Source organism: Lycium barbarum, chromosome 8 (assembly GCF_019175385.1).
Source record: "Lycium barbarum isolate Lr01 chromosome 8, ASM1917538v2, whole genome shotgun sequence".
NCBI lineage: Eukaryota > Viridiplantae > Streptophyta > Magnoliopsida > Solanales > Solanaceae > Lycium > Lycium barbarum.
In genome coordinates this window covers 19,280,619-19,293,003 of record NC_083344.1, presented here as the reverse complement: position 1 = coordinate 19,293,003, position 12,385 = coordinate 19,280,619, and the positions used below count along the sequence as shown (strand labels likewise).

Here is a 12,385-nt window from a genome sequence, read left to right as displayed (position 1 = left end):
AAAGAAATGCCAAGCAATGCAAGGGTAGGCAAAGTAAAGTGAAGCTAATGTCCAGTCATGCCTAGGCAAGCAGAACTAGGTTCTATAAGTGTCAAGTAAGGTTGAAACAAATACCAAATCAGAGCAAGCCATCTGTTCCAAATAGCATGGACAAACATAGGTAACAATTCAGGACATAGGCAAAGAAATGCTAAGCCAATGGGTAGACAGGGTGCACAGATTACATGATAGTCTCCTTGGTCCAAATATTGGTCAATATGATCACATAAGTACAACAAAGGGAGTCTGAGGTTGAATGATTGGTATTAAGTCCTGTTGAAGACTATGAGGTACATGATACTCAACTTAGGTTCAAAATATTACACCAAGATGTGATAGGGCAGGAACAAAATGTGGAGAGCAGGTAGTTGAATCACAAAATTAACCAAGTGGAAAATAAACAAGCAAGAAACAGGCCCTACACTTAGGTTGTTATTTTTGTTTTCTTTGATACAACCTTTAGTCTTTGTCTTAGTTTCCTATGCCCAGCCTCTATGTGGTTTACATTGTACATGATATCCAAAAACTGTGACGAGTAACCAATTAAAAGAGCACAAATCATAAAGATAAATCATAGTGTTCAAATGTAATCACAGGTCCCCTAGTTCCACTAATGTAGATCAAACAGGTCGTCAAATTCAAGTCTCAAGTAAAATTAATAATCCAAGAGATGGTATAAGGATTAGACAGCCTAGGAATTCATTTTTTAAGTCAACAAGGGTTAAAGTAGTGCTAGAAACCTTACTTTAGATTTACTATCAACAGGTCATCTCAGAAGCAACTTAAAGGTCCAAAGTCATTTTAGGATACTTTTGGCTTTAAGGTCTGAGTGTGGTCAAAAGAAATGGTTCAGGTTCAGCTAATTCATTCCCAGAACTACACAAACAAGAAAAAGCACCGATGGAAACTTATGGGATTCAACGAATTATAGCTGGGACAAAAGGAAGGCCTGACACTATCCAAGATTCAATCCAAAACGTTAAGCATAGTTCAGTTTCAAATAACCAAATAAGAGCAAAATGCCTAGGGAGCAACCTCAGATCATACCAGCAAATGACAAAGGAAGTATATCACACAAGCAAGTATCACACTTAATCTTCTAGAACAGCTTTTACACCTAGTCTATTAGATGATCACATTAGGTGAAGAGAACTAAGTAAGCTATAACAATTCTAAGATGAATAAATATCATAGGTGGTAAACCAATCATGAACATTGCAGACAAGCAGCTACTATGAGTCAAGACCAATGGTCTATAAGGCACAAGCAAATCAAAAGTGAGAGAGAACTCCAGGCAGGAATAGTGACAAGTCTAAAAAATCCAAGACTACAACCAAAGAGTTCATGGCACTGTCCTAGGTGTAGTAGATGATTTACTAGACAAGACTTAATTCAAACAAATCAACAACGGCCAAGTTACTAACATTACAAGGAAGTTAAGTGCAAACAGGATCATTTAAGCATATTTCCAGCTTTTAAAACTCATTTTTCAGTCTACCAGGTGATTGTGATAGGTAAGGGAGATTAAGTAAACTATAGGCAATGTCAGTATAAGGAGGGTTCAATACACAAATGACAAGTTACATAGATACTGCGCACAAATAGGAAATAGGATACAAGATGGAAATGAAACAAAATCCCCAGCAATAGTGATCCTTTCCCAAATATCTTATCACATTTTTAGGTCAAGAAACATAATTTTTTTTATTTTTTTTTATAATCTAACAAAAAGGGTAAGGAACCAAGGTTCATTTTAGAGATTCTTAGTATTGATAGGTTCCATACTCCTCAAACCTTTCTTCAATCCCAGTTACAGATTGTATTAACAAGGAAATCATGGAAAATCATTTTTTCAGTACAAAATAGCTACTGGTTTCTAGGTAAGACTAACTAAGTAGCAGAGGCCATGGACATCTATATTTTAAGCTAAATAGCTATTACAGAGAAACAAAGGGCACATCTCAGATTTTTCTTAAAGTCATTTCATGTTTTTTGAAGATCATCCTTAGAGAGTGTAATAGGGTGCACTTGCAACTGGCACTGTTAGTACTAAAAATCAAACAAGAAGCTCCAGTGATGCTTAAACATACCAGGCACGGTAAAAAAATGATTTAAAAGTCATTTTTTTAGCTATATACTTAAGTTTTTTAAGTCACTTCAAAGGACACAAAAATATCACAAGACATCTTTTAAGGGGGATTTTAGTCATTATCAACAAATGAAGGGAAAGCCAACCCTCTTTGACCTCAGGACAACTTCAAACAAAGATAAAAGGGTTCATTTTCTAAACCATTTTCTGACTTTTGATCCTCAAAACTTATTTTAGACTCTAAACTATATTAAGCAAGAATGAATCTCTATCCTTTGAACTAGAACCACTATATAGGATGATCAAAACTCAGAAAAAAAAATCCACAAGTACCATAGAATAAGAAACCTCAGAATCTAGTGAGAATAACACAACCAAAATCAAAGATAAAAAAAATCTTGAGAACCCTTAGCTGCAACACTAAAGTACATAGGAATCCACATAACAAACTTATATTTTAGAAAAAAATCAAATGTAACAGTAGACTAGAAGCAAAAAACAGACTTTTTTTCCTTATTTAAAACCTCTTCAACCCACAATATCTACTAACAACATCCCAAAACTACATAGAACCATCCTTATAACAATAAGTAAGCTTCTTAACAGTTAATAACACAGAGGGAGTAACAAACATAGTCCTAACTCTAATAAGCAGACTTCAACACATAAAACATCTTAACATAGAATGCAGAAAAAAAAAAAACTAAAATAAAACGTAGGAGTAACTCCCAACTTTCAAAACAACTATGTCTTATTCAAAATTATTTACAGCTTAACATCAGCACAGAAACAATGATATTGAGTACTAGACTAATCATTCATGACATTTCAAATAGCATACATGTTTAAGCAAAGCATATCATGACTGGAAATAAAGAAAGAAAAGAAAAAGGAGCTAAAATAGGATTTTACCTTTATTTGGGGCAGCCTAAAGATCAAAATGGAGAAATTGAATCAACTTTCAAACACTAACACTTAACACCTCTTAAAAACAACCTTTCTTTTTCAAACCCTTGTATAATATGTGTATATTATAATCACATTCGTAGGTATCTCTTATAGTATTCTCAAAGTAGTCTATTTGTAGTATCTAGGTAGTGTATATATATATTACTACTTAATATAAGAGTGAATGAAAATTTTTTGATAGTCCTCAGAGGGTTATATTTGTAATTTCAGTTCTTATTTCCTCTAATAGATGTGTTGCAGCTGTTGTCCTTTGCTGATGATTCACCAAAAATAATGTCGGTTCCGACCTTCTTAAACCCTCTATGGATTTCTATTTGTTTACTACCAGCGTCTTCCACAGTTTCAAGCCAGGTAAATTCTTTCTCTTCCACTTTTTTAATGTCTTCTAATCAATTAAAGGGTTTTAGCTTCTGATTCTATTTTATTTTTGGTCCTTTCTGTTGAGATTCTCCATATATGGGCATATAATTAGTGTTTCCAGACAATAGGATCGAATCTGAATTGGAGAATGTGGTTGTGTTGCAAAGTGGAGAACTGATCTTGTTCTCAACAACTCAGGCTCATGTATTCTGAATTTTTTTCTTTTATTTTAACTACTTTTGTGTGACAACTGAATGTCCTCTAGCCCGGCTATAGTAATAAATAAACTTAATTAATTGTTCTTGTCAGTATGGAATTTGAACCAAAATAAATGAACATGGGTTGCTTGGTTGGTGAAGTCCCTATTTTGATTTGATATCGAAATGGATCCAAAGAATTCGTTGAATATCTAGCCTTTGGACTTTTCTAGGGTTAGATATCAGGAGAGGGAAAATAATATGACCCTTTAACAAGACAAGTCCCCATCATAATCTGAAACAGACGTGTTTTCTTGTACCTTTGGTATGATTTTAATTTGTTTCTACAATTTTGCTAACGATCTATGAACTCTAATTACTGTTTGTATTTTGTTTTTTTTTTGGCCATCTGTTATATGTTTGTGTTTTCCAATACGTTTTAATGTCGCTTGTGAATTAGAGTGTTTCTTCATATCTGATGGGTATATGCAGTGTTTAAGCAAGAACTAGATGACTATTATGGAAACTATAATTTTTTGGAAGATGAGGTTTGTTCGGTAGCAATCGGTTTGGTTATTTGTTATATACATCTCTCTTTACCCTTGAATTGTTAAGAATTGTTTCATCTTATTTGTTTTTTATTTTAAAGAAGTTTGCCTGAGCATGGATATTAAGAAATATAATTTATGTTAGTCATAATTACATTTCATATAAGTATAGTGCTTATTAATAATCTTTCTTGTAGTGGTGTTTTTATCACTCCGAATTTTGTCTCTTCGGGCATAAAAACCAGCATTGTCTGGTGTCTCATTTAGTAAAGATTACAACTTTAAGGGAAAATCGAGAGTTTTGAGGAATTGAGTTTGAGTGAAGTCTGGGTTAGAGTGAAGAGGTTATAGAGGCTTTACACACATTTGTTGCACCCAGAAGCTAATGCTTGTTGTTGACTTGCAAATTGACCCATCTTTTTTGCTAGAGCAGCTAATGCCTCTGTTGCTAAATTCTTCTTTTCAGTCACACATATTTCCAGCTTAGAAACCAGTTGCTTTAGTCTGTCCTTCTCTTCAACCTCGAATTTTAATTTGTTTTCCACCTCAATAACTTTTGTTTCGAGAGAAACACGAATGTCTTTTTCATTCAAATACTCTGGATAAAGTTCCTTAAGCATGTCTTTAGCCTCCTTGATGCCTTCGCCGGAAATCACTCCACAAATTTCTTGCATAATGAGGCACTCTAACTCAATCTTCAATTTCAAAATTTGTAATTTCAGCATCAATATCATTAATATCATTATGCATATCAACTCCCAACTTTAATTCCTTAACTTCATTTCTTGTTCCCCCACTAAAATCCTTAGAAAACAGGTATACACTTCTTCCCTTAGAGATCTCCTATCTGTTTTAGTATATCTGCTTCCACCAAAGAATGTTGCACCCTCTTCTTATTGGCATCCGAAACTTGGGACAAAAGGGACTTAACTTCAACTTGCTAGAAAAAAAGCTATCAAGCCTATCCTTCAAGTTGCCGAAACTTAGAGTCTCCTGGGTAAATACAGGACGTTTTTCATTCTCTACAAGGATATCATCCAATTTAAATATAATTTCTGGAAGATATAACTGATGAGGAATCTTAATTGTGTCCTGTTTGGACATTTGCAAAAAATTGGTGAAGCCTGTTATGCTTGGTAGAACTTGTGGATAGCATAAATTTTGGTTGAAGATGAATAAAAAGAAAAGTAAAAAACCATACATAGGTTTTGTTTTCATTTTCTTGGTTAGGTTTTTGTTTAAGGAGAGATGTTGTATGGAAAGATATGATAGAGCTAAGAAGTTTATATACCAAAGTTCTTCTTGTTTTTTCTAGAGTCTTGCTCTTGGTTTTGACCAGTAATGACCAGTAGATTTCGATGTTCTAAGTTCCACATTAATTAGGAAATAATTAATGACAGTGCCCACTGGCACTAAAAGAATGTGAAACAGGAAATAAACACAATCCTTTTCAGCCTCGGCAAATAGGACTCTATTGGCTTTGGTGTCGATCAAAAGCTTCATGCTCAATTTGTTGTCTTTCCTTATACACAGATCCAGAACAAGTGGCTGACGATTAAAACAAAAGAAGGAAAAAACAAAAAGTTAATAATAAAATGGAATCATCAGTTTTTTCATTTTTAGCTGAGGCACTTCAAATCATCTTGATTAAGATATTTATATCAACTAAAAGCTTATAAATAGTGTTTCAAAAGAAACTAAACAAAGCAATTCTCCGCCATCCTGTTAACATACCTGTGTTACCTGAAACTGCATTTAGGATACAGCTTTGATCTTCTCTTTTTTTCCATTTTAAAAAATGAATATAACATGCAATGTGAATATAAGCTAATAACAGCTAAATGTATCCTACTTTTTGGAGTGCATAAAGGAAACAGTACCTTTATTTTTAGTTGAACTAAAAAGATGCCACATCAATTCTTTTATGACACATGAATAGGTACTATGTTATGGCACGTCAATTCTTTTATGGCACAAGCTTGTCTTCCTTCTCTTTATGTGAAGTTGTCCAATTCGAATCCAGAATGTCATTTGAGTCGATATTTTGCCTTTGTTCTGCTGTCATTAGTAAGTTGAAATGCCAACTCTGCATCTCAGATGGATCGTATTTTTCATACTGTTTTAAGCTTTTTCTTGTTTAAGCTAAAAAGCTCAGATATAGTTTATAGTTATTGAGTTTCTTTTTGACATTAAGTTAACAAATGACCAAAAATAAAAGTGTAAATTGGTAAAATATGATTCTATCACTCAGCCGATTTGGGTTTTTCTAAATGTACCCCCAAAAACCAACAAAAATGTTGTTTGGATTATAATCCTGCTGACTTCTTAGTCTATACCACTCTTTTGTTTGTTGCATAACAAAGTAACAACAGTACTCTTTTTGTCGGTTCTCTCATCCTTGCAAGTGTGATCTGTAAATCCGGCTTTTCATGTGATATATTTGATATAACTTAGCATCCCTGCTTCTTCTCTACAGTATGCACCATTGTATTTTTACCTTGTGGGAGGACTTTGCTGAGATTGATGGAAGCCACCTAGCTGCACAAATTGAAGAACATCCAGTAATCCTAGCAAAACGAATTGCACGATCTTCATATGCTGGTATGAACTAGATTTTAATTTTTTTTGTGTATATTAAGAACGCTAATTGTTTTTACTTATACGATGTATAAGCAGGAACATCCTTGAATACAAGATACAATTCTGTAATATTGATAAATCCCCCTTATCCACAGGCGACAGAATTGATGAACTGGTATGAAATAAATATGTGACAAATAGTACAATCATATACAAAAAGCTAACTGTCTATATGACCCAAAATAATATAACTATGTTTATTTACAGGGCAAAGGAGTATGACAAAACGTTGAGCACATATACGCAAAGAAGTTCTCCAGAAACAACTTCATCGCCAGTTCTTACATCACTAAATGATGAGGCTATACCTATAGGAAATATCCAAGCACAGCCAACGGTATATGTCCAACAAATGTTACTATATATTTTAATTCAATACCATTACCAGCAACACAACTAATCTTATACACTTCTCTTGTTTGAATAGATGCAATCTTTTCACGTTGAAGGTAAAATATCATTACTGGATGATGAGCAGCTGTTTTATGAGTTGATGTGTTCAAAATGCAAGCACTTTGTTAGGACCAAAATAATGAAAGCTATTGACTGTATAAACTGTGATCAACAAACAATGTTAACACCTAGGTAACCAAGCATTCCATTATCCAAATTTACTTTCTCATATAATTTATGAATATAAAATAACATGTAACGACATTATATAACAGGTGTTGCTTTCAAGTCCAAATTGCAGATGGAAGTGGATCGACAATTGCAACATTAGTAGGTGAACCTGGAGAGAATCTTCTATCAATGAAAGCTGAACAAATCTATGAAACAATTAACGTGAAGGTACAAATCAATTAGAATTCTTTCTTAAGTAACTGCTGAACAATAAATTTTCTAGATCATTTTAAGTTTAAAATTGTTTTCTGTTTCTTTTAGTGAGCTTATTGGCTATGTGTGCTGTCCTTGTGAACGTGAACTACAGGAATTTCAAGTCATTTTGAGCATATCAAGTGTTAATTATTTCTCTTTTACTGCCATAGTCCAAAAAAATTCTTTTCTTCTCCTTCATTAGTTCTATTTCTTAGCTTTTCTTATTTGTTGGTTCTTATGGTGCTACTTTATGGATGGAACTAGATAAATCAAGAGACCATGTACCCATATATATAGAATTTACAGTGCTTACATATGCACACGTATTTATAGAAATAACACTCACTGACCATTTATCAACATTATTAATTACGATATGTTAGAACTTAAAGAGCTCCTTTTTAATTGCAGAACGAATCGCTCCCCCTTCCAGATATTCAACAACATCTTGCTGACAAAGTGTTTAAAGTACAACTGAAGAAATCTTTTTCTAGGAATTCTAATGAAACACCAGCAAAACTGTTCATTTTGTCATTTGCTGAGAAGCAGGATACTCTCCAATTACCAGGAATATCAACTTCTACAAATACTGGAGAAAGCAGTAAGAGAGAACTCGACAAGGTAGCATCAAAAGAAGAACAAAAAAAGATAATCATTGGAAGTACCTCATCTAGCAAAAGAAAACAGACTGAGCAAACAACTCCAATCAAAAAAACTGCATCTTCTACCAAAAAGGAGGGTATCGAACCAATCACTCCAACTAAGAAGAAGTAAAGGTCAGTAAACAAAAGTTGAGTTCTTTCATTTGCTCATTTCTACATATGAATAACACCAAACTAAATTTCCAGTAACAACAAGTAATAATCCATTAAGCTAAAAGTAAAATAAATACTAACAAAACTTTCATGGTTCCAACTTGCTAATCATAAGTGATCGTATTTGACTAGAAATATCATTGTCATGTCTCCAAAAAAATAAAGCAAAAAAGATTAATGGTTGCTTTTTTTTTTTCCAGTTCAGCATCTCTCTCTCTCCTCATTTTAAAGATTCAAAGCATCCTCCATAAACTGATTTAATATGTATTTTCCAACTATTCCTAAGAAATCTCTAAACAAGCGAAAAAGAATTTTAAATCTTGTCTTGCCTTGTTTAGTTTACGTGTTAGTGTTTTAGTGTGATTTCTGTTTATAGTTCAGCTTAACTTACATGTTAATAATCTGTATGTTTTGTACTGTAATGTTAGATATTTTCATGATTAGGGGGGTCTGCAGATAGAATTACGAGCATAATTAAGGTTTAATGTCATTTAATGTATGTCTGTGAGATTAGTAATTGTTAAAATAGATTTCACATGTTGATTAGCACACTACTAATGAGAGAGTAGAACTCGACAAGGTAGCATCAGAAGAAGAACAAAAAAAGATAATCATTGGAAGTACCTCATCTAGCAAAAGAAAACAGACTGAGCAAACAACTCCAATAAAAAAAACTGCATCTTCTACCAAAAGGGAGGGTATCGAACCAATCACTCCAACTAAGAAGAAGTAAAGGTCAGTAAACAAAAGTTGAGTTCTTTCATTTGCTCATTTCTACATATGAATAACACCAAACTAAATTTCCAGTAACAACAAGTAATAATCCATTAAGCTGAAAGTAAAATAAATACTAACAAAACATTCATGGTTCCAACTTGCTAATCATAAGTGATCGTATTTGACTAGAAATATCATTGTCATGTCTCCAAAAAAATAAAGCAAAAATGATTAATGGTTGCTTTTTTTTTTCCAGTTCAGCATCTCTCTCTCTCCTCATTTTAAAGATTCAAAGCATCCTCCATAAACTGATTTAATGTGTATTTTCCAACTATTCCAAAGAAATCTCTAAACAAGGAGAAAAAGAATTTTAAATCTTGTCTTGCCTTGTTTAGTTTACGTGTTTGTGTTTTAGTGTGATTTCTGTTTATAGTTCAGCTTAACTTAGATGTTAATAATCTGTGTGTTTTGTACTGTAATGTTAGATATTTTCATGATTAGGGGGGTCTGCAGATAGAATTACGAGCATAATTAAGGTTTAATGTCATTTAATGTATGACTGTGAGATTAGAGTAATTGTTAAATAGATTTCACATGTTGATTAGCACACTACTAATGAGAGAGTAGCTTGGTTTTTGTTTCCTTTAACATAAGATCTAAAGATGTTCTCGGTTTAAATGGATGTATATGAGCCATGGTCTGTGTGTCCCATTTCGAATTGAGGTGTATAAAGCATGTCTTCATGTCTGTGCATCTAGATGTTAGTTCAAAATGTGGTATGGCAGTTATGAATCATTTCTTAAAAGATAAAAACTCTTCTGATTCCCTATTTTGACGACTGTGGTCAAGTTATTTGACTTACTGTTCCTTTTCATGATTGCCTATTTCTATTACCTAACATTACACTCTTATGTATCTCTATGCTTATCTTTTAGAAGGTTTATTGTGTTTGTTAATTATACTTAAAGAACTAAGGAGATCAGGTGTAATCACCAAAAAAAAAAAAAAATGCATATGAGATATGCATTCCAGTGTAGGTTCCTCTCTTTTGCATATTTTGCAGGTCATTTGATGGATAAGTAGAAATAGAATAGAAGCTATGCTGAAAATTGTGTCTTCTTGTTCTTACATTTTACATCTATCAATAGCTATGTCTGGTGAAAATAAAGTATCCACTCTTTTGATTACATTTGATACTAATTACATATCCCTTATTTCTATTTGCAATTCATTATGACTATGGCAAAGTTGTAGAAAGGTCTTTTGGTGGCTTGTACATACCGAACTTTTGATGGTCCAGACAGTCATGGATCAGCAGTTCAAATATACAGGACTATCCGTGCTTATAACTTTTAGCCTTACTTTCGCCCACTGTAAAAATGTGTTTTTGTCAAATAACACTACTTGGGAGTCCTGTAACTATAATCTTAAACTGCTTGTTGAAAAATGCAATGTAAATATAATCTACTTTTTGGTTTGAATTAGATTGTGCTTCTTAAAATTAGTTCCTTTTAGATGGCTTCGCTGGGGGATACTGTTATTATCTATATCAAAAGAAAAGACATTTTCAGTGTATACAAAATAAGTTGGCAACTGAAGTTAATTGAAGCATTTCTATCAACATTTGAGGACTCATATTTAGAAAACAAAGCCATGAGTCTGGATATACTCTTGTTCCCCCATCTGTTAGCAAAAAAAATTGTATAGAAGTAGTGACTTTGTAAGCTCATATTGTTTTATATTTATAGTTTTGTCTACTGAAAAAAGTGCGATAAATTTTTATATTTTGAGTTTGGGCCCTGGCTTAGCACGGGCCTGCTATAACTAGTATATATATATATATATATATATATATATATATATATATATATATTTGTCTTTCTAGTGTATATCAGTAATAGGAGAGTTATATATTTTTGAATGTTTAGGATTTTTAGCAAAAGGTCCGGATCCTTAAGAATGACACAATTTCCTTCTATTTATAGTAATCAATTAGGGCTTTAGGGACAAAAGAGGAAAAGTCCCTCATCAAAACTGATTTCCCCCCAAAATACCCTAATTTCCATATTATAAAATTCAAAGTCGTGTAAAGGACCAGATTTTCCCTCAGCATTGTACTACCTTATCCTATACTCAACAAATATCAGATAATTTCCAATGGGTAGTACTAAAATTACACATAAAATATTCAATAAATTCCCAAATACTAGAATAGTACAGTGAGTCAAACAAATAGCCAAAATTAGTACAATACAACATTCACATAGTACATTAAAAGATAAAATCCCCAAAACTCCCTTAACCGATTCGAATATTTGGGATTTCCCCATTGAATTCTTTCCATTTGTGTGTCGTGGTGCCAAGATAACAACAGGCCCAAAGGTCCCTGTCCATGGCTCCCATGACACGGAGAAAATAAGAGTAACTTCCCAAATTAGGGTTTCGAATTGAACATGAAAATGCGATTAAAACTTAAAAAAAAAAAAAAACTGCCATTAGTATTAGGAGAACTAGGGGAGCAAAACCCCTCAAGAATTTGCTTGAAAGCAGCCATGAAATGGCTACGACGAAGATCGCAAGAAAACGTCAACCCTAAATTGCCATTGCTGGCCAAGAGAAAAGAGAAAGACGATCAGTTCAATAAATCAAATGAGGAGGCCAAAGTTATCTCTTGATAACTTTGGTCCCCTTTTAAATATATAGCCCCCCCCCCCCCCCCCCCCCCAAACCCCACCAAATGTCTTAAGAAAAATTTAAAAAGGCCAGAGAATATTTTTTTTAAAGGACCCCTGTACACAATTTTAAAAAATAAATACTCAACTTTGTCAAACTACATATTCGTCTAAAACGCTTTGTAGACCCGTTTTTTGTAAATTCCAAATTTAGAATATGTCGTTTTAAAATACAAGCTTTAATATAAGCCCAATATTGACGTAGTTCCGGATAATTTTTAAGGATGTGGAAAAATGGGTAAAAAATGAATCGTAATTCGTACGTCGTTTTAATTGCTGAATTTCCCGAATTTAGACGGAGCGGGATACGCAGCTTCTTTTGAACTATATTTATGAAAGTAAATAACTCGTAATTTCTTGTAATTGTTAATTTTTATACAAATAATGATTAAACGCCAATTTCTGCAATTTTCTCGGCATTTTTAAATTTTTAAGTGTATCCTTCCTCCGTCTTGGACTC

At 33.1% G+C, this 12,385-nt stretch overlaps 1 protein-coding gene across 1 annotated transcript; it reads left to right on the top strand.

Annotated features, from left to right (window-relative positions):
• Nucleotides 1-3,290: 3,290 nt before the first annotated feature.
• LOC132606013 (replication protein A 70 kDa DNA-binding subunit B-like) lies at nt 3,291-10,677 on the top strand. The gene is made up of 7 exons (XM_060319312.1): nt 3,291-3,448; nt 6,679-6,803; nt 6,879-6,957; nt 7,050-7,179; nt 7,270-7,427; nt 7,511-7,634; nt 8,073-10,677. The coding sequence occupies exons 2-7, from the start codon at nt 6,680-6,682 to the stop codon at nt 8,433-8,435; spliced, it is 978 nt and encodes a 325-aa protein (XP_060175295.1). The 5' UTR covers nt 3,291-3,448; nt 6,679; the 3' UTR covers nt 8,436-10,677.
• The last annotated feature ends 1,708 nt before the right edge of the window (nt 10,678-12,385 follow it).